Source organism: Aulonocara sp. 'chitande type north' Nkhata Bay, linkage group LG17 (assembly GCF_057382095.1).
Source record: "Aulonocara sp. 'chitande type north' Nkhata Bay isolate Kocher_YH1m ecotype deep benthic linkage group LG17, A_spYH_male_GT1.1, whole genome shotgun sequence".
NCBI lineage: Eukaryota > Metazoa > Chordata > Actinopteri > Cichliformes > Cichlidae > Aulonocara > Aulonocara sp. 'chitande type north' Nkhata Bay.
The window spans coordinates 20325043-20347350 of NC_141360.1; the positions used below are offsets into that span (position 1 = coordinate 20325043).

Below are 22308 nucleotides of genomic sequence, written 5' to 3' on the forward strand. Positions count from 1 at the left end.
AGTGAAGAATTTTAGACACAACTGCAGTGATCTCATGCACGCCAACCTGGGTGCTGCACCACGAATTAAGTTCAACATATCTGGGTATCTTTCTGGTGTCTAAATCCACTCACCCTAACATTGGCAATCAGGATACGTGGTCACATGAAACCCCCTAAGATAATCTGAGGGTTTCTCTATCTGATTACAGTACGAAGACGTGAGCAAGGTACCGTCCCTACACACTGCTCCCCAGTGCGCCTGCTTAGTGGCTGCCCACTGCTTCACTGAGTGAATGGGTCAAATGCAGAGAGAGTAATTTACCCACGTGGATCAATAAAGTATACATTATTAATATTATTTACGTGAAAAAGGTTTTAGATTTATCTGCTCATCCACAGCCTCGGTGCTGAAGAATAAACATCAAACAGAATTCAAATGCAGCCTTGGACTAGGCTACGTGTGAAATGTAGTAAAATGTGATATAAAATAAAACAAGTGCCCTGATAGGGATCAAATACTGTTACTAATAAATTTTAAAAAAATGTCTGCAGCCAGTGGGGAAAAAATGAATACAGTTTTGTCTTACTTTCTGAACGTTACCGATGCTCATCGAGGAAGAACAAAGACTCTAAACAGAAATGACAAACTTTCGACACTACTAAGCATACACAGAAGGATTCGGGATTACTGAGGCTATTTTCTGGAGATTTGATAGGTTAAAGGTGGTGACACCTGCTTGGTCTGCAGCATAAGCCAACATGTTGAAGTGAACCATCTTCACGGTACAGAAAATTCTGGGTTAACCCTGAAGATACTTGGATAAGAGGAAACCCTGCTTGTCAGTGCAGACTGCTGCAGTTTGACTCTTGTTCACAAGGATCAGCCAATCACAAAGAAGCATCCTTGAAAGGTAGACATGTTACAGAACAAGCTCTAAGGGGCTGCACCAAGGTCAGGTATAAAATAAAGCTCATTTTGATCTGAAAATCATGCAAAGCTACTCTAACAGCATCCGAGGATACAAATAAGGAGTGTGACCAGTCACCTTCAGAGATTATGACACACTTTACCCACCATGTCTGAGACCTCACAGGGTTAAACACCAACACACACACAGACCTCGTGTTCCAGCTGGTTACTGGCCTGAATCATCTAAAGTAAAGCCAAAAAGGTGAACATTTCTTTCACACTATAAAGTATCTGTGCGTGTGTGTGTGTGTGTGTGTGTGTGTGTGTGTGTGTGTGTGTGTGTGTAGATGTGCGTGTACCTGACCTAAATTGTCAGCAAACCAAACTTTCATCTCAATACAGTGAGCTCAACTGGCAGCAAAATAATATTGTGGACTATAACACTGTGTGCGTGTGCATGCATTCAGTGTGAGCACAGAGTGAGTGATGCAGGGACAATTACATCATTCAGCGACCTGGGAAATCATTTTAGAGATGCTCCACTTAAGAGCAAGCTCCAGCACACACACATGCACGCACGCACGCACGCACGCACGCACGCACGCACGCACGCACGCACGCACGCACACACGCACACACACACACACACACACACACACAGGTTGGCTAACTTCCACATTACTGCTGACTGTAGCATTAAAGTCCTTCTCAGGCGACAGCTGCCAAACACTGCGCACTCGAGTGTATTTATGACATCGAGTGTGTTTACCCAGATAACACTACCAGGTTATTAATCATGTAAAACATTAAGTAATACTCTGTGCTGTCCTCCTGCTACTACATCTATTTTGCCACCTGCACAATGAAAATAACTTCCTAATGTTGCATTTTCTCCATATAATCAACCACCCAGATGGCTTAGCTCCCATTAACGAGCTTCCTTTGTATGTGGATGTGTTTTAACAGTTTGCACAGGATGTTTTATGTCCTAAAGCTCCATCTTTCTTCTGAAATATTTTTCCGCTGGATCAAACGCCTACTCTGATGGTAAACATGGCTCTTCACCATCTGCTCTGTCTGTCTGCCCATGTGTCTGTATGTCTGACGTTCCAGTCTAAATATCATATAGAAATTAGAAAACTACCCTGTCAGTCTGATAAAACATTTTAAAGTACCCAATAAAGACACATGACCTCAGTCTGTGGTGCTGCCATTGTTGACCTGCAGAGAGATGACCATCAGAAGTTCCATGGCTAGAATATTCTTTAATCAGACTGAAGCTCTCATTACAGCTAGCTTATTATCGCTTATGATTATTCTTTTTCCACTATAGTCATGAAGGATAAAAACAATGCAGCAGAGTGACATTTTGAACAAATGTAATCACATCATAACAGCTGGGAAAGTAGGATCTAGCTGGGCCAAATTCCCCAGTCATTCATATTTACAGCAGACTGTAGACTATTGGGTATAAAATATGGACATATCCACCCTCACATTTAGACTAAACAATCAAAATTAGTCACATGTCACCTTTTGGATCTAGAGGTTACCATATTTAGATAAGAGGATTGATCGCTAAATTATCAGCTAGTTAGCTCGATTAGCAAACTGTCTCCATAAAGTGTGTGTGTGTTTTTTAAGTGTTTGGAATTATAATGGGATCGAATGGGCATTGATTGCTTTTAAAACCAGCCCTTAACATAACTACTGTTTTTGGCACTTTCACATTTAATATTTGACTTGTTGGGGAGGGATTTAGAGTCAGGCACACCAAACTTGACTCCATTTTGTCCAGTTATGGTTACTGGTTCTCATCTAAAGGGAACATTGTATAAGAATGCAGCTGGAGGAGGCGTGTGGACAGTGCATTATTTTAATGCAGAGAACTGTGGTTGCATGTTGTTACAGATGTGTATTTATGCTCCTTTTTTCATTTAACCAGACTCCAATCATTAATCAATGTGTCAAACTGCTTGGCGCCCACTTTGTACCGGCGCTAGATTAAAGGCCAGATGATGAAGTTATGACAATTCCTCTTAATGGAGACATAAATGTGCAAATGTCATGGGAATCCATTTAACTGTAGTCGAGATATTTGACCCGAAACAGCAAATGTCAACCTGACATTAAACCCCAGAACCATAAATGTCTGAACCATATTTCATGAAAATCCATCAGGAAGAATCTGAATCTCAGTCTGAAGCAACGTGTTGGACACAAAGGCTTAAACTCTGCAGCACAACTTCAGCTCAGTTTCAGATTCTTTGTTTGCATATTCCTAAAATAATTGGCAGAAGAATAATAAACACAAAGCAAGAAAGGGAAGTAACAGGGGTTAATGGGGGGCTAGCAGTCCATTGTTGTCCCTGAAACCTCAACCACATAATCCATTGATGGCTGCAGACGCATAAGAGCATAAGATTCATTTAAAAGCAGATCATTTTTGAGCCATTCAGATGGTTAATTTACAAAGTAACCCCCGAAGGACATGATTAATATTCCAGAGGGATGTAGGCACTAAAATATTAGCAGCTCATTGTTCTGGACCAGAATTTTTTTTATTTTATTTTGTCTGAGTCACATCACAGCAGGTGATTTCGAATAAAAAACAACAACAGCAAAAAAACCCAAAAACTATATATGAATGAAATGGAGGTGTTCATTTATATGAAGGCACATTTCTGTGGGACGGCAGCTTTAAAATGAACAAGCAACAAGCAAAGTTTAGCTTCACGTGTTCTTTTTCTTTCCTTTTCTTTTTCCTGCAGATCAGTAGGAACGTGTTCAGCTTTGTGTTGTAAGTGCAAGTAAGTTGATAACTGTCAGTTCTAATTCATATTGTAATGTAATATAATCTACTTCCATTTTTACAGCACTTTTCTACTCTCACTGACTACACAAAGTGCTTGAGACTACATGTGAAATTTCAACTATACAATCATAATTAGAGCCGAACGGAGAATAAAAAAGGGCTGACATCATGAAAAAGAGGTTAGAGTTCGGGTAAAGTTTAGAAAAGAAAAAAACTTCTGTCTCTGTATGTAGGCTCAAACGTCAGGGTTGGATTCAGAACTACTCTTTGGTGTATGTTTTGGCATGATCAAATGTTAATGCATTCAATGATCCACTCACATGAGAGTGAAAGTGAAATGGAAACCTGGTTATGGCCCTGAATCTTTTGGTTTTTTGGTGAATGATTGCAAGCAATTGCGTCAACCAACTGGTTGGTTTAGCTTCCAACACCCTCTACCTCTGAGTAACCACTTTGAACCACAGCTCAATGTGGATTCTTACTGTGAACAGTTAGGATTGTTAATTTTGTTAATTTTTGTTAATGTTAATTTTTGATATGCATTCCTGTGTATGTAAACAGCAACAGAGTTGCATTAGAAGACAACAAATGTGCAATTTTAATGTGTCATATTCTATGACAAATTGCATGCAATTGGTAACTTGACACCTTTGAATGACACACTGACAGGAGGTGATTCTGACGTGTTGCCTTTTTATCCTCTTGATGCATCAAAGTCAGTTCAAACATTGCAGCTGGTGAGTGCTGCTGACCTGGTCCCTGTTTTCAAAGCAGCTATTTCATAGTCTCGTTTTGCTTCAGCCAGCGACTGTTTTCACTAATGTGACTATTGCATAGAAGAACTGATTTTAAAAGTACCATCTTCTTGTCTTTGAAAGGATCTTTCATTAGCACTTGGCTAAAATGCAACGCAGTCCCAACCCTACCTCTCAGTTTTTCTTTGGCGACTTGGTAGACAGTAAGAAGTTCGTGTACCTATGAAATGAGGTCAGATGAGCTCTCTCTCCTGGCAATTATTGGAGCATTTTGATTCAAAACAGGTTTTTAATTAATACCCGGGCATGGGGAGGAATATCACATACATGTGATCTCCATATGGGATTAAAAACTAGTGAATAGAGCATGAAATATTAAAAAGTCACCCCTGGAGGGATTAATCCTGCATAAATGTAGATTTATCTGGCACTTTTCTACCTAAGAGAATGAAGCATTTCCAGACTGCTTCCAAAATGTGAGAAAATGCCACAGTGGTGTTGTAGTGAGGAGAGAAAATGGGTGCCATTTGGTTCACTGTAAACAACCGAACTTTAAAAGACAAGGCTAGAACTGAGAAACACAGATAATGGAAAGGGCATGCTGTAAGTCCAGAAATATTTTGCGGCATGTGGTGATTATTATTTAGAAAAAAGCACATGTCAGAGATTAGCGAGGATTCATCTATTGTTTAGATCCAATCACATTTTCAACTGGATGGAGTAGAAACGGTTTCATTTTGTGCTTTTTGGGGGGGTTTTTGGGGTTTTTTACAACTCCTATTATCATCAGCTCCCTGCTGTCCTGTGCAGAGCTCCAGCATCTGTTTCTATTTAATTTGCAGTTTGAAATCTAATTTTGCAGATCTTGTTAAGGACACAGAGGGAACGCAGGAGCCAGCAGCACGTGACTGGAGAGAGCTGGAGCCAAAAGGAATGACAGAGAAAAAGAAAGCATAGAAGCAAATGGATCAATAAAAGACAAGAGAGGTCATTAACGGTACTGGGGAGGTCATCAAACTTAATCTTTACTGATGAAAACGTTTGGGTAACTCTTTGAAAATATTAAAAACACTGAATGTGTTCATTCAAAAAATGATCCTTTGTTCAGATTTAACAGAAGGAAAGTTTGTCTTTTGTCCCCCCAAACAGTGATTGAAACTAATGAACAGATGTTAGCTGCCAACAGATGAATTTTTGTTCCACTTGGTCTCAGACTGATGTCACCAGAAGTCGCATTCCCTGCAGAGTCTCCATCACTGTACATTTGGGACGATGCAAATTTTTTGCTCAGTTAAATTTTTGACATTAGTTTGAGACATCTCTACATGTTGCATCGTTTGAGGCAAACACGTGACTACTGGTGGCTTTTTGAATAATCACCTTCCACCTAAAATGAGTCCTTTACACACCTATTTTATCCATAGATGGCTTCCAGTCTCACATGTAGCACCAAGTTTGGCACAAGTATTAAATGAAACAGTCTGCGAGTGTATTTGTACCTGTTTTTGTTGCTGGAGATCCAGTCAGAGATGTAGGCAACGGCTTGACGGTGGCACTGTTTGTTTCCAAAGCTACAAGCTAACATGATAAGCTCTCTCTGCAACTCCCTGAATAGACATAGAGAAGAAAAAAATGCTCAAAGAAACATCTTATGGACAATAGGTTCTTGTCTGGACACAGAACATCACTCACATGTAGCACAGAGATTATTCCAGAAAATCTTCAGACTGGTTTAGCCTAATACTTAAACTTTTATCATGTCTCAAATTGCATTCTTGCATTTTCTATTTGGAGTGCATACTGTGAGATTCTGGGTGGCAGCGTAATACTTGCTAGCTAGCAGTAGCTGATCTTTTTAAAGGTCACAGCACTCTGTGCTTAATAACTTTGTGGAGGGTGACTGGTGGTTCTTTATGTTAAATTTATGGTCTGAGATTTCCAGGTTTGAGTCATAGAAGGTAGATATTACTTTGTCTGAACTTCATTGTCAGCAAAAAAAATCCCCCTAAAATCAACACGTTTAACCATTAATGATTTGCAGTCTAGCTAACAAACATCAAGCTAAGCTAAACCACGACTTTCACCTCTGTCCAGACTGGACATAGATACGGCTGACTTCTGATTCATTAGTTTGAGTTAAGTAACCTAAGAATCTGACATGAATAATTCTGCTCAACGATGTGACAGGAAAGAGAATAAGCAGGCTGCTAGAATGCTGAACTACGTTTTGTTTTCTGTTTCAATGATGCGACGGTGTTTCTCAGTCAAAGAACAAATGTTGTTAAAGGGGCACTGCCTTCCACTGACTGACTGAGTGTTGTTAGTGCAATACCACCAACAGGAATGTCTGTCTGCTGCATACTCAGTCTGGTAGGATGCTTGCAGGACGTTGCCCTCTGTGCCGGGGCCATTCGTTGGCCAACCCATCTGATGGTACCGCGATGCAACCTGCTTCAGCACGTAGTCCTGTTAGCACACACAATGATAAGAGATGTTTTATTCTGCTAACAAGAAGCAGTTAGTGGTTAACTGATCGATTAAAATTGTGACTGATTGGTTGTTTACACTGAACAGCCTGTATTCGTCTGTGCGGTCCAGCAGTTTGTCCAGCTGGTAGAGCGCTCGGCTGGCAGCGTGCCATGGAAGGAAGGACGTCTCCTCTGGCAGATAGCCAATCAGCTGCAAAGGAACACCCTGTGGAAGGTACCCCGCCCTGAGGAGAGATGATGTGGATAAAAAATGAGTAGTGGGAAAAGTGTTAAGGCAAAAACATCTTGGTAAAGAGGAGACAGTTATTCTTAAAATTCTAAAAACATGAAGCAAATGGAAAATACATTAAAGACTTTAAAGGTACAGTCAGTCAAGTTAATTTAAAATAAAATAAAAATATTAAATGCACAATAACTGAGCCACATATGTAGTATACAAAAAGCAAAGGTGAAGACAAGTCATAGGCATTTGCATACAGTGGAGACAAATTTTAACTTGTGTCTGGACCGTGCTTTATCATCTAAGAAGAGTTCCCTTCATCACAGAAGTGAAAGCACAAAGAAAACAGACAACTCCTGAAATTAAGTCAGGTCTCTAACACATGAAAATGTGCATAAACATGCTTACTTATTCACAACACTGTCACAATTAATTATTGCCAAGAGATTAGACATGGGATCCTCCCGTCTCCAGAAAACTGACAACGAGCTGGCGAAACAACAACAGCAGCTGGTTACAAGTTACATCAGCTAATGTTAGACTTGAGTGTCTTAAAAATAACAGTTTTCTTCTGTCAAACAGTTTGATTAAATTTTCATGTTGTGTGAGTTTATTATGTTTGATCCACTTTGAAGAAAGAAAGAAAGAAACCAGCTAACAGCTCTAACAGCAGCTCTGCTGTATTTTCTGCTGCACTCTACTAATCCAGGTCTATCTATGATTAAGCAAAAAGTAGAGAAAAGCTAGTCTTCATTAGCGACTACGAGGGAGACCATGTTCGCACAACAGTTGAGACCTTTTTAAAGTCTGGTAAGAGTGTTTTGTCATTCTTTGAAGGAATTTTTTATGGTCATTTTTGGGGACTCTAATATCTCAGTGCAACAATCAACACAAATCCTCTCTCTGGTTATTTATATTTTTGAGGTATTTTTTTGTGTCTTTTCCCTTAACAGGGACACATCATGAATATTTCCAGGAACTGAATTAAGACATGAATTATTTGTTGTTTTTTGACACACTTGCCATTCCGTACGGAATCTTTGATTTCAGTATTTCTGTAGATTTTCAGGACACACAGAGGACCCTTGAGCTAATGTAAATATAGATTTAATGAAGATTTGATCTTTAACCCTCATTGTTTAACCCTCAACCTAAAAAGCACCACTTTAGGAACACATTAACAAAAACATGGCCTCTAACCTGAGCTATTTAGCAGCCCCGGTTACATCCACTGCCTCATCAATATTAAAGAGCTTCTTTTGTGCATTCATTAACATTCATGATGCTTTTTGGTGAGGGGTGGGCACCTCACCTGTTTCCTGCACTGACCTTCGCTCACGCCCACAGCTCATGAATATTAATGAGGCAGGGTGGTGGAGGACACAAAGTGAACTCAGGAGTAATATTAGGGTTCTTTTTGTTTTTGATTCTGATTATTGATGTTCAGTGAGAGAGCTCAGCCTGACGCCGAACAGTGACCTTTACAGAGGATGTCAATCACAGTGACTGACTCATACACACAAGAGGAGGTGAAGAAAGTGAATGTTCTTGTATTGAAATACTGTTTTTTTGGGTTGCTGGTTTTTAATTTTCAGAGGCAGACAGACAAGATGACAGGGGCAGACTCCACGGAAAGTCAATCTGTTTGAGATAAGACTCGCTAAGTCTCTGAGCTGCCAAAGAAAGTCTGAATTCCAGACCATCATATTTCCATAATCTGCCTCATTTCCAACCCGACCAGCCTCCACACATTCATCTCCATTCCCATCATGCACCTGGCCTCTGGGACATTACCATAATCCATCCAGCCTGCACAGACTTCCTGTTTACCACGCTGCAAAAACACTGACGGGACTCGACATAAAGGCAGAGAGAGATTGCAGTCACCATGGCAACTCCAGCTGGACATTTATCTGTTTTCTTATTTGTTTATTTGTCATTGTTTTTTAAACATCATCCATCAGCTATCAGTCCACATCAGCTCTGAGACTCGTTCGTGTCACACGTCACTGATGCTGCACGTGATCCATCATCAAAGCGACAACTGTCAAAATAATAAAAGGGTCAAAAAATCTACCTCAGCAGCTTTTCTATGAAGTTTAATATGAGGTCAGGTATTATTTCCACTGCCAACCACTGTAAAGCTTGCACATCTGGCAGAGAGATTTCATTATTATGTAAATTAATGGATTATTCATAACACAAAGGCCTCCTTACATGCATCAACAAACTTAGCCCCACAAAAGTTTAACTGCACACTCCACTGAAAACTGCACAAAACTAAAAACAAAGAAATCAACTGAAGATAGAACCAAAGAATTACACAAGTAGAACCTTTCCTTTAGTGATTTTTTTTTATATTTAGATGAGCAGAGTGATAATGAAAATCATTACAGACTGTATATATAAGATGGAAGTTGCTACCATGAAATCCCCTGATGGCTCATAGCCTTCTTTGTGAACCCTCAACCTGAGAAATGTGTCACAAAACCACAAAAAGACTTAAAAACTGAAGATAGCTGGATGCCCATTGGTTGAAGACTTACCAACCACATGGTAAGATAAGTCCTGCTTGATTTCCTGTTTGCTTAAATATTACATAAGCACTTTGGACCATAAAACGTATCAGAGAAAAAAAATAGTTCATAGACTGAAGACTGAGCTAAAGGGTTGTTTTCTTTAGAAAAACTTCTTTAGAACTGAACATGGGCCTCCTTCTATTGGTCATAAAAATGCAGGTTGAACTCATCACTTATGAGCATGCTTAAATCTGTTTGGTAAATATGAGGTGACAGCTAAAATTTTACTGCAAGATAAGTGAAGAAAGAACAGAGTGAATGTGCAACTGTCAAGGGTGTTAAGGAGGAGTGTGTGAAAAGTAAGTTACTTTTAGAGGACACGACTGGTCGACAATACCAAGATTGTTATAGGATTATTAGATGTTGCTGGTGATGCTGCCTAATGCAGTGGCTTACATCCTCAATAAAACTGCCAGGGTTGAATACAAGGACCTCAGTAAGCAGACTTCAGCTTTGATTACCTAGTTAATCTCTCTTCTGTAAGGACTCTACAGTTTTGATTGTATGACTCTCGTTCATCAGGACAAACAGTCACCTTTCAGCACCTTCTCTTTTCTGTCTATATTGTGTCTGTAATGAACACTGGGATCTCTAGGAAATGCTAGCAGGGCTTTAAATTTTAGTGTAGTTGTGAAATGAAGTGAAGCGATTATAGATTTTCAATTTTTGCTCTCAGTTACAGTCTCCCTCGCTCTCTCTCTGTTGCGCCCAGGGTTGTCGTCTTAACGAGCTCATTAACTCATTAACATCGTTAAGGGCCAGTTAATTGTTTGTCCATTAGCCATTAGCAAGGCTCAGTGGAGAGCTAACGAGGGACTGGTGCACACATATAAGAGAGGCAACATCCATCACTGTTTAAGCGTACACTCACTGAGGCATTTATTACTGCTAAACTAGGGTGATACACACACACACGCGCAGAGACACACACACAAACACACGCGCACACACACACACACACCTTCATACAGTCGTGCTGCCTCCTATTTGTAGTTAGTGCTGGGTGGATTACTCAGGCTTTGGTCAATTGAAGTGTGAGCAGCAGAAGAAGAATCAGCACGACTGAAATTAATTCTGAGATTAAAGAATCAATTCAGTGAGCAGCTCTCAGAAAAAGGCTGAAATAACATCTTCATAAATAAGACGCATTTCTGCTAAATGAGCAGAGCTGGCAGTTTCTTTTTTTTGCCTTCAGTGCGATAAAACAGATCTCAGTGGTTTTTTTGTGACTCAGAAGTGATCATTAGATGGCCTGGCAGCTGATTTGTTTGTGACCTGAAGAGTTTATCATGGTTTAATAATTTCTGGCTTTCATTTCGATCAGTACGAGCACTACACTCCCCGAAATAATCAGTTGATGCCACGATAAGGTGGAGAAATAAATCCCCGAGCAAGGAATCAAACTGTAGAAGAGGTACTATAAACTGCACATACCCAGCCTTCTTTTACCTCACCTCACCATCACTGGATATGAAGTACAGGCAGCAGATTCAACACAAGCTGTGCCTTCCATGTTATCAAATTAAAGAGGATGATTCTGAATTTCCCTTAGATGATGTGCAGGAATAAGTTTTCTTGGTCTATATGCATGGATTACACATTTCGTTCCAGTAATGTCCCAAATGAATCAGAGGAAGCCCACAAGAAGATACCGTGGATCACACACAGGGATGCACTAGATTGGTTATTATGTTAGTTATGTCACATAAATGTATGAGCTGTATGGATATAAAGTGGAATGTTACAGAACTTTATTTAAATCAGACATTTAATGATAATGAGAAAAGTCTTCAGGCAGTATAAAAGATGTAAGTAATTTCCCTTCTGATTTCCAAAACGTGATGCACATTTCGAATAAATAAATAAATAAAATACAGCTGTGGTCTGAAGAAGGTTGAATGCACTCATCAGGAGAATCAAATATATACATACACCCACTTAAATCCTTTGCTAAGTGCAGCCAAAGCCTGCCATGAACTGGGAACTGCTGGAGCACCAGCGTCACCGTGAGGCTTTCAAAGCTAAGAACACAGGACTAATTGTCCAGCATGGCGGTGGTAGCAAGACAGATTAATGAAGTTGGAGGATTGCCTCTAAATTCTTTAACTTCACCTAAAATGAACAGGTAGATGGACACAGTTTGGTGTTCTAACAGGACAAATACATAACAAAACTGGTTTTGGAATGGATACAGCAGGCTAACATTGCACTTCTGGAATGGCCTTCACAAAGTCCTGACCTCAACCCTACTTTTAACTATGCTTAAAAGTCAGATCTATGCCGATGAACCAAGAAGCTGTCAGGAAGAACGGTCAAATACGCAGCCAGAATTATGCCAGAACCTCCTTGATGGCTAACAAAAACATCTGTTTGAGGTGCCACTTGCTACCATACATTTAACCAAATATTAGTGAGGGTATATCTACTGTATATATCTGAGTATGTATGTTCATATCTGACCCTATGTGGATCAGAAAAAATTGAAAATAAATTCAAACTATTGCACCCAGTTGTTGTTTTTCAAAGTCATTAAAAATGTATGCTCTGCAATCATTCCACTCTGGAACACCACTTCAAAGAAGTCATTAAAAATCCAAAATTACCCTGACATTCATGCCCATGATGGATGTAAACTTCTGTCCACACCTGTAAGTGTTCGTTGTGTGATTTGGCTGCATTTTATGAAATACATTTAATGTTTTTTATCCACTCACATGCAGCCCTGAAAATATGATGTATATGATTTAATTGCGTATTATCGGAGTAAAACTAAGGCAGCGAGAATACACGTGTTTTGAGCTAATGATATCTTTCTACATATTCATAAGAAAAAATGTCTTTAGTCCACTTTAAGTTGGAAAAAGTTCCTGTAATGCTCTAGTGTCTTCTAGACGTCTTTACTCCTGAAATAAAGAAGCGAGAAAATCCGTGAAGCAGATGTTGAGCTCAGAAAGCACGTTTGGAAAATGACTAAGCCTCAAAAACGAATGTGTGAGACCTACAGTTAATGTTTCACATATAGCAGAAGGCTTCTTTTAGGATTAATAGCATCTCAGAGAAACTTGTCAAAGTGTTTCCTGTCCTCAAAAAGTTTAACAAATAAATGTTGCATAGAAAAAGACTTTTCGTGGGAGGACTAAAAAAGAACAAAACAAAAAGCTCATCGCGTTAAAAAACAAACTAACTCTTGTCTTCTAATGTTGCGTGGTGGTGCTACTGCAGATCCAGGGTGAAGTAAGAGTACTCTGCTATCAGTGTGCATATTCATGGATCTGTAGTTTCTTTTTCGGTACAGATGGAAACCTCCTGCTGAGCTCCCAACTCAACACACACACACACACACTCCTGAGCAGAAGACGACAGCGCAGTCGTCTCTGGATGTTGCTCATTCAACATGACAGAGGACAGATGGCTGAGAGAGGGAAGGGAAGATACAGAAAGAAAAAAAGGAGACGGGGGTAGATTGAGTTATAGGCTTGGTGTCAGAGTAGATTTTGGTTACAGTGCTCAAAAAGCTTCAGGCTGAAAACATCACCATGAGAAACGACTCACTCAGCCTCCCCCCGCCTCCGCCCGCGCCGTGACTGCTGATCGCTCATTCATCACAGAGTTCCCGTCTGCCTTTGCTTATTTTTCAAATTCTTTGCACACTGTCTGTATGCAACTTCTTTGAATTCAGAAATGTGGACGGACTCAGGTGTGTGCGAGGCAATTCAGCTCATACCTTGACCCATTCACAGCCGTACTGTAGCACCAGGGGACACACCGGCAGCTTTGAGGAGACTTTGCATGAATTCCAAAAAGCAAAAACAGTGCAGTAGTAACATCAAAGAGATACTGGACTAAATGCCAGCTGCTCAGATGGTTCATTTTAGTAATTATAAACAAATGATGGAGCTCAAATCATCCAACTTTTCGCAATCATAAAACAATTCTGGCACCTGAACTTAATTCATTTCAATGAAATGCAGGTGAATTCTGAAATTCTCAGAAAGCTTTATGATCCTGGAGTGCTTGTAGGACCAACTGGATAGGAACTGTGGCCGAATAGTGTAGTGGTAAGACTACAAATCTTTGGAGTAGGAGTCACAAGTTTGATTCCCAACCGGTATCCAGTAAGGGTCTTGACTAGACCCCCCCCCATGCTAAAACCAAGCCTTGGGATGGCGCGGCTATGTGCGCAACCTGTCCACAGCTCGGACAAAGTTTGCCGCTACATATTGTACTCTGTGTGATTGTGTATGCAAAATAAAGTTTGTTTGGAGGAAATGGTTGTGGTTGGTATTTCACTCAATGAAAAACAGATTCTCTCTCTAAGACTAAAAAAAAGGTGTTGTTTTAGCAAAACCAAAGTTTACTGGAAAGCTGTTGGAGACACACACCAAGCATGTTTATATGTGGGAAGTAACTGATGATAAGAATGCAGGGGAGAACATAAAACATCACACATGATACAGGATTGAGGAGAATCTAGTACAAGGCAGTGTTGCTAATCCCAGAGCCGCAGAGCTGCACTTCTCCATGTGCTGGTGGAAGTGTGTGTGTGCTGGTAAACCTCTGTCCTGAACTCTTCTGTATAAAGAGTCATGGGCCTCAACTGAACTCACATTATACAGAATAAACCTCTGTATACACGGCCAACTAAATCGAAGTCTATACCCGGCGGCAAAACAAAACACCTACTCAACTCTGAAACACATCTGTCGATGTTCAAAATTTCCATCTCTTTGACAGAAGACGACAAACTGTCAGTCCTGTGCAAGAAAAGCCCTTCACCTTATAGGAAAAGAAACACAGAAGCAGACACAACAGATCTGCCTGGCTCCATCCTCTGTGTCCACATGCTTTTATGTCTTGAAGCCAGAGTGAAAGATGAGCCAATAAGTAAGAAAGAGAGTGAGAAAAGGGCTAGAACCTCTCCTACTTCTGCCACTGCGGTATATCATAGCAAACTATCATCTCACCTGGCCAGGTTAAAAGCATCATCGATAAGTCCTGCCCTGTTTCCAACGGAGATGATCTGCAAGTGAGCAACAAGCAAAGAGGGATTGAAAAACTGAAAGAGAAAAAACAGACAAACGCAGATGTTACTGAATACAGACAAGTTTTACTTGGGGGTTGGTGTGCAGCTGCTGAATAAGCAGTTTCCAGTTCTGGAGGTCATAGTTCACGCGGAAGTAGCCCGTCTGATTGATGTTGCCTACCAACCATGTGCTGTCATCCATCTGACCAATCCTGTGGGTTTCTGAGACACAACACAACAACAAAACATTAAAACACTTAATCCAAGCATCGAGAAAACAAAGACATCAAAAATATTAAAAACATCAGATAGGCAGATAACGACATGGTGTCCTGTCAGGATCTTCAGAGGACTCCAAGTTCCAGTTCCAGTTCCTCCTATAGTGTAGGGTTTTTTAAAAACATTTTTAGGGCTTAAACGTTTGAAGTGAAATGACAGTAACACTCAATGAACTCATTACATGGTATCAAAATGTTGGTTTCTCACTTTATACACTGTTGTCATTCAAGCAATAATAATAAAGGTAAAATATAGCAATGTTTTATACTGTTCACAATAACACCAGTATAATGTTGGGCAACGATAAGAAAATGAAATATCGCGATAGAATATGGGTAAAACACACATGCGCAGAGCCTTTGTTTTCATACGCACATGGCGGAAAAAGCCTGGCAGCGACTAAGAATGAGAAGGGCAAAAGCGGATCGTTGAATGAAACAGATGAACCAGAACTGGTTTGTAAAAATGCTGCAACTTCAGTGGTGTGGAACTGGTTTAGCTTTCGTCCGTCAGATGCACAACAAAGCACTATTTTTGGTAGCACGTGCTAGCGGGCCGTCGTTATTACTGTGTTTTTTGGAAAATACGGCACACTTAAAATCAATCCTTTCATTTTTCTGAAAATCGACAGCGCCCCTTATAATCCCGTGTGCCTTATGTATGAATTCTGGTTGTGCTTACTGACCTCGAAAAGATTTTATGTGGTGCACGGCGTCAAATGTTTCAGTACGACTTTGCTAAGCTACAAACCCGCACCGCTTGATGGATTGTCGGAGCATTACGGCTATCGTAGGCCGGAGCCTCGCAGAGTGATACGTACTGTGCTTCAACATAATATTACCGTATTGTGTGTGTATAACCTCTTTTTAAGTTTTGTGGATATTATACATGGTTATGCTGAGGATATGTCGGCCAGTTTCCACTGGAAATGCCTTTTGGTTAAACTGTCAGCAAGGAATTTGCATTTGCACTGCAAAATTTTTATATAACTTTAATGTACATAAAAAAACAGCTGTTTGTTTAAGTGAAAATACATAGATTTTTTTTTCCACTAATAAAGTTGTGGAGTTGTAAAGTATTTTGTCTAGTGTTAAATATTTCATCAGTTATATCGTTATCGCAAATTTTCAAATGTATTTTGTGATAAATATTTTTGGTCATATCGCCCTGCTCTAGTGCCAGAACAAACTGGGTTTTGACATAAATAAAAGTACTGTAAGGATTAAATTGAGTGCAGTGACAAGATAACTTGTAAGAGGGGGGACGCTAATATTTTTGGTACTGACTAATCGTATCAATATTTAACAGTAAAGTTTTGATTTTTTTCATGTATTGAAATAAACTGACTGCACCATTTTAGCCCATTTAGTAAATATGGCTCTAAAAGTTGTTTGTTTGTTTTCTTTTTTCCGTGAAGTCAGCAGTTTTGAGTTTCTATGTGTTTTCATAATGTCTTCTTTCATTTTAACTGAAAGAAAATGTACAAAATGTTTAATTTTACTTGACATTGACAGTGTTTTTATTAGATAGTGCCTCATTTTAATATTTAAATATAAACATTTGGAAAACTTGATATAAGCGATCGACTGCAGATATTTTGAGGTGATATTAATGAAAATATTCATCCATTAACCCATTCATCTTATCATAGGCTGAGAGGCTGTTGTAGGAATGGTAAGACAGTCTGTACCGACAGTCTGTTGCAGTCTGTTACACTTCATTTATCATTCACAGTCTCATTCAACATTTTATTCCAAAAAACATGCACAATATTTTTTTCCCAGGCTGTTTACAGGATTTTTTGAATTATAAATTAGTAAAAAGAGATTTCTAAAATCATCTGGCCTTAATGTGCCATTAAAAAGATATGATAAGATTTTTGAATCTGGTTTTACCAAGTCCTCCGATTTGTTCTGTTTTGGAAAAGAGTACAAACCAGGAATATTTGTACAGAGGACGCCCCATTTGCACATTTAAACATTTTAGAAAACTTGGAACACACAAACCAAATAGAAAATTGGGTGCAGCAGAAAAAAATATCTTGAAACTACAACCAGCTAAGAATAGCCTGCTCATTCTGCACAACCTTTTAAGGATCGCTGCATCTTACACAACAATGTGAATATTCTCAGAGATGGCAAAATTAGGTTGTAGTGCTTTAGTAGAACAGCTTGCAGGATGTGTATAACAGCCTGAGGAAAACAGGGAAAATAGCAGCTGACTCCAGTCTGGCCCACTTCTTCAACTTATTCCCTCTGATAGGAAACAAACTACCTCTGAGTCGTGAACTTTAAGACTCCTTTCTTCTCATTGCAAATAGGTGAAGATATGCCAGAATCCAAACTCTTCTTCTGAAGTCAGCTCTTTCCAAAGATGAGAACCTGATGTTTTTTTAGGCAAAGACAGATATAGGAAGTATATTCCTCAAAAATAGGCCTGAATTACGTCCATTTTAAAGAGACTGAAGGGGAACAAGCCAGAAAACAGAGTTATCATCTCTGACAACACTCATAAAGTGAGAATAGCATTATTTCAGAGAGGCCCAAAAGTCATGCTCAGCTTTAATCATTAGATAATCTAACCGTCAGCACATATCAGCTGATGGCTCTGTGAAACCTTCGACTAGTCCAATCAGAAACTCTCATACACTGTGATAACCTGTCCGAAGCTGCCGCTTTGCAGCTCACCTCAAGCCGAGCTCCTCTTTTCATGCTTCACGTTGTTTCTGGCTTAATAAACGTCATATCTGCTGTCACCGATGCCTGCTCTGATCTGTGTGTGTGGAGGTGGTGGGGTCTTACAGCTGGTTTCACTGGCACAGAGCTTCAGGCAGAATTACCTTTAAAAAATCTGAATTTTATTCCATAAAGCAGCCAGCAAGACAAAAGAGGAACAAGCTTTATTCTGAAAGGTTTATTTTTCATGTAACACACTTTTCTCCAAAAGCTAATAAAGACAAAGCACTACCTCAACACAGAAAATTTTTGTTGTCTGTAAGAAGTAATTTAATCGTCCTAATATCAAAGAAAATGCAGCTGTACTTTGTAGAGCGCGCTATTCTTTAAAAAAACAAGCTCGTGTGACCTTTATTTCTCTAAAAGCTGAACAACAGTGAGTTTTACACATTGTTAAATAATGAGGGAGTTTTATTTAGAAGAAAAAAACTTTATTTTATGAGAAAAGAAAACATGAAGAATTAGCCATATTTATATGTGGGGGGTTCTGTGTTTACTGCCAGCACTGAAAGACCTCTAACCTTGAAAATGAGATCCCTCAAAACAATCTACTGTATCTGTTCGCTTCGATTTGTTGAGCCCATTAACTACAGATTACATGTCTGGAGATAATGAGATAATTAATTTGTGATCAGGAAATAGATTAGTCTGTTGGCATAACAAAACAATGCCAAGACAGCGGCTCATCATTTCAAGGTAACATTTCAAGATAATTAAGTCATGATTGCAGAGCACACTTTCATGAATGATCTGAGACGTGAGAGCAGCACAGAGAATCATTACACCCACACTACTGTACCTGTCTTGTTGTTGATCCAGATGAGAGACTCTGAACAAACGGCGGATGTGTTTCCCACGGCGACTGTGAGAGGGACCTGCCACTGTAAACTACAGAGAGAGAGTGATGTCAGTAATGGTCAGTGGAATTGGATTGGGTTTTATTGCCTCAGTTATCAGATAGAGAGGCATTACAGAGAGAAGAGAGAGCGATGGTCAGCGATGATCTCTTAGCATCATTCAGCTGGAAATGGAGCGAGTGACGCTCACTGTGTTACAGAGGGACAGGAAGTGAGAGTGTAATAGCTGCAGCAGTCAGCAAGCATCAGTCAAGTGGAAGTAACTGAAGGTTATTGTCTCTTTCTGAGAAACGGAGGTTAAATGTGCTGTCCAGTGAAAACTCTGGTTGGTTAGTCGGGTGATTTTTACATTTTCACTGTCATCTGAACAATACAGAAATGCCCCTTCACTGCTTGAGTGGATTCTGCAACCTATCGAGCTTTTAAAAAACAATTATATTACCACAAAATGGCAGTTCTGCTGGGATTGAACTGGGCTGTTTTTCTTCCTGAACGGTTGACATTTAGGAGTTAAACGGTTTCTGAGAAGCAGCAAGGCAGATGAAATGTGGGAGTAATACACAGCAACACAATTCAGATTCTCTGAAAAAGAAAATCTACCAACAAAACCATCCATCCATAAATCCATCCATCCATCCATCCATCCATAAATCCATCCATCCATCCATCCATCCATAAATCCATCCATCCATCCATCCATTTAGTTTTTCCTCATGACAACAGGCTAAGCCCTAAACCTTTTTCCTGTTTTTCCCTAGGTATTCAGATGCGTTTCCTGACCACACATCCCAAATCTCTCCAGCAAGTTATGCTCTACGGGGAGCCTGGAAAACGGGAGGTTTCCTGTTCAGATCCCTGGACCATCTCAGGTGGGTTCTTTCATCACAAAGAAGCAGCAGCTCAAATATTACTTTGGGTGTTTTTTAATCTGTTCAATACATTGTTTTAACCTCAATCCATACTGGAATCTATACTGGTTTCACAAAATGACCACAGTTTATCATTTTCCTGTTCACATTGTTTTCATGGGTAGAAACCCTGGTTACAGCTGAGACCTCAGAATGCTTGGATAGTCAGTAAAAATGTTTTATACTGTCTTTGGTTGCGTATACCAAGTTGGACACACCCCTGTCTTTCTTATCAGAACTGGCTTAATCGTATAGGGTGTTGGAAACATTCCTCTGGGATTTTGGTCCTAACTGCTGGAGATTTGTGGGCTAGACGAGAAAATCCCATTACACAACATCCAAAATGTGTTCTATTGGATTGAGATCTGGTGAGGAGTGAACTCACTGTTATGTAAAATAAAAAAACATTTTGGGATGGTTGAGCTTTGTGGCATGCTTTGTTGGATCCTGCTGGAAACAGCCATTATAAGATGCGTACAATGGGGTTATAAATGGATGATAGGTTTCAGCAATGATACTCAGGTAGCCTATGGTGTTTAAACGATACTTAGTTGGTGCTATGGAATCCAAAGTTTTCTCAGAGAAAGCACAACTAAGAAATAGTAGTAGTAGATAGAAGTAGATAAAAACATTGTATGATAAAATTTCAGTGATCTAAATGGTATGACAGAATCCTGAGGATACACAGCAATTCAATTTCTTTAAACGATTCATTTTGAAGTCTTTTCTACCAAGGTCAGTGCAGATGGAAGAGAGGGTAATGGTTTGTGGATCCTCTACTGTGGTTGTATGTGAGGTACTTTGGAAGCTTTAACAAAGAGCTTTACAGATGAACTAAGTGATATAAAAATGTTATAACTGAAGCCACACCAGCTCGGATGTCCCCCAGATTAACAAGGTCCACATCAGGTGTTGAGGAAGGCTACCGGGACAAGAAGGCATAAGTGGACAAGGGTGAGAACAGTGAATAGGAGAAATAGATTCCCCCTATTCACCATTTCTTGCTGTCATAATGCTGTTATGCAAGTAATCCCAATGGAAAGGTGAAACAACTAGTAGATCACAGTTCCAACTGCTTGCAACTGCTATCACAACTAGAGATTGATTGGATTCAACACAAATGCAACGGCAAGCTAGGATCATGGCTAAGCTGGAAACCTTGTTCCTCAGTGGCCGATTACTATGTATTACGTAACTCTTTTCACATCTTCTGTTAGATCTTCAGAGGCTACTTGAAGGTCTACTAGTGAATGCAGCATTGTTGACAGTCCCGACTGTGACCATTGCTGAAACCAACCATCTGATCTATAGGCAAGGCAAGGCAAGGCAAATTTATTTGTATAGCACAATTCAACAACAAGGTGATTCAAAGTGCTTTACAGAGACATTAGAAACAAAAACAAATAAAAAGCATGATTTAAAATTGATTCTATACTGAATTGATTCTATATTGATTCTATATATATATAAAAATCTATACCATGAGATGCTTGGCTGCGAGATGAACGGCCACAAGGAGCAGTACCCCTCAATGGGGATAGGGACTTCTCCATGGAGCCCATTTATCAGAGCTGCAGAAAGATGTGATAAAGAAAGGAATGCCTAAGAAGTACAACTAGCTGCCCATACCTGGGACACTGGAAACTGCCAAGCAAAGACTCACAGATTTATACTAGGGAGATTAAAGCCAGGAGCATAAACCAGCTGTTCTCCACTGGACAATCCAAGGTGTACTCTCAGTGGCAGAGGAACTGGACGTCATGATCATCTGGCAACACAATTGAACCAAGTGCTAAAGGATGAAGCGGACTAGGATTGGCTAACTGAAGGCTGGACAGTCCTGATCCCCAAGGATTCCTAGAAGGGGCCAGTCCCATCCAACTGCCAGCCAATAACCTGTCTCAGCACTACATGGAAGTTCCTGTCAGGCATCATAGTGGCTAAGATGAACAGACACATATGTCAGTACATGAGTGGGGCCCAGAAAGGAATTGGCACAAATAACCAGAGGGGTAAAACACCAACTCCTGGTAAATACAGCAGTTGCTAGAGACTGATCAACATGTGCACCACCTGGACTGGTTTCAAGAACGCCAACAACTAAATGCCTCACACATGGATCCATGTGCCAAAGGGTCAGGGCTGTTTCAGCAGCAAAAGGGGACCAACATAATATAAGGTAAGTGGCAATGTTAATGTTATGCCGGATCGATGTATGTGCATGGCCAAAAAGTATAAAGCAAACAAAAAGAATTGCAGAACTATTTATGATGTCACGAGTGCATTATTGTTCGTCTGAGGTGAAGGTTTTTGGCCAAAAACCAAACCCATGCGGATAGTGCTCTGTGAGGAAAGAATTTAGCTGAGTCTTAGAGCTCATTAGGAACAAATAGCTTCTTGATGCTTCCCTATTAGATGTTAAAGTCTAATTTTAATCCTAACAGTTACCATATGTAAGTACTAATAAATGTCCTAAAAGTGAGTGTTTCTCTTCAGCACTGTTAAGAACCCTGACGTTATAATTAGACTCATTTTTATCAAATTGATTCATATTTTAACTGGATTTAGACTGGATTTTCATTAGAAATGGCAAACAATCAGCTTTACATAAATACTTTACATCCAGTCAATTCCCCTTTTTAAGCAGTGGGTGTGTGAATACTGTAAAGTAGGGGTCATTGTAACACAATCAGCCTGAAAAAGAACCATTTACTATTCCTATAATAGCCATTTGTCGCTGCAGGCTATAGTGGATCA

The 22308-nt window shown here is 39.8% G+C and overlaps 1 protein-coding gene across 2 annotated transcripts in view; it reads right to left on the bottom strand.

The window, feature by feature from the left end:
- LOC147310011 (thyrotropin-releasing hormone-degrading ectoenzyme-like) overlaps positions 1-22308 on the bottom strand; it is a 287532-nt gene that overhangs the window by 26242 nt on the left and 238982 nt on the right. For both annotated transcript variants that reach the window (XM_086270080.1, XM_086270081.1), the window contains exons 11-16: positions 18586-18674; positions 14861-14994; positions 14714-14769; positions 7027-7174; positions 6824-6927; positions 5961-6068 (exon numbers count right to left, since the gene is read on the bottom strand). In XM_086270080.1, coding sequence (XP_086126206.1) covers positions 5961-6068; positions 6824-6927; positions 7027-7174; positions 14714-14769; positions 14861-14994; positions 18586-18674 — 639 coding nt within the window. The remainder of the gene's footprint in view (positions 1-5960; positions 6069-6823; positions 6928-7026; positions 7175-14713; positions 14770-14860; positions 14995-18585; positions 18675-22308) is intronic.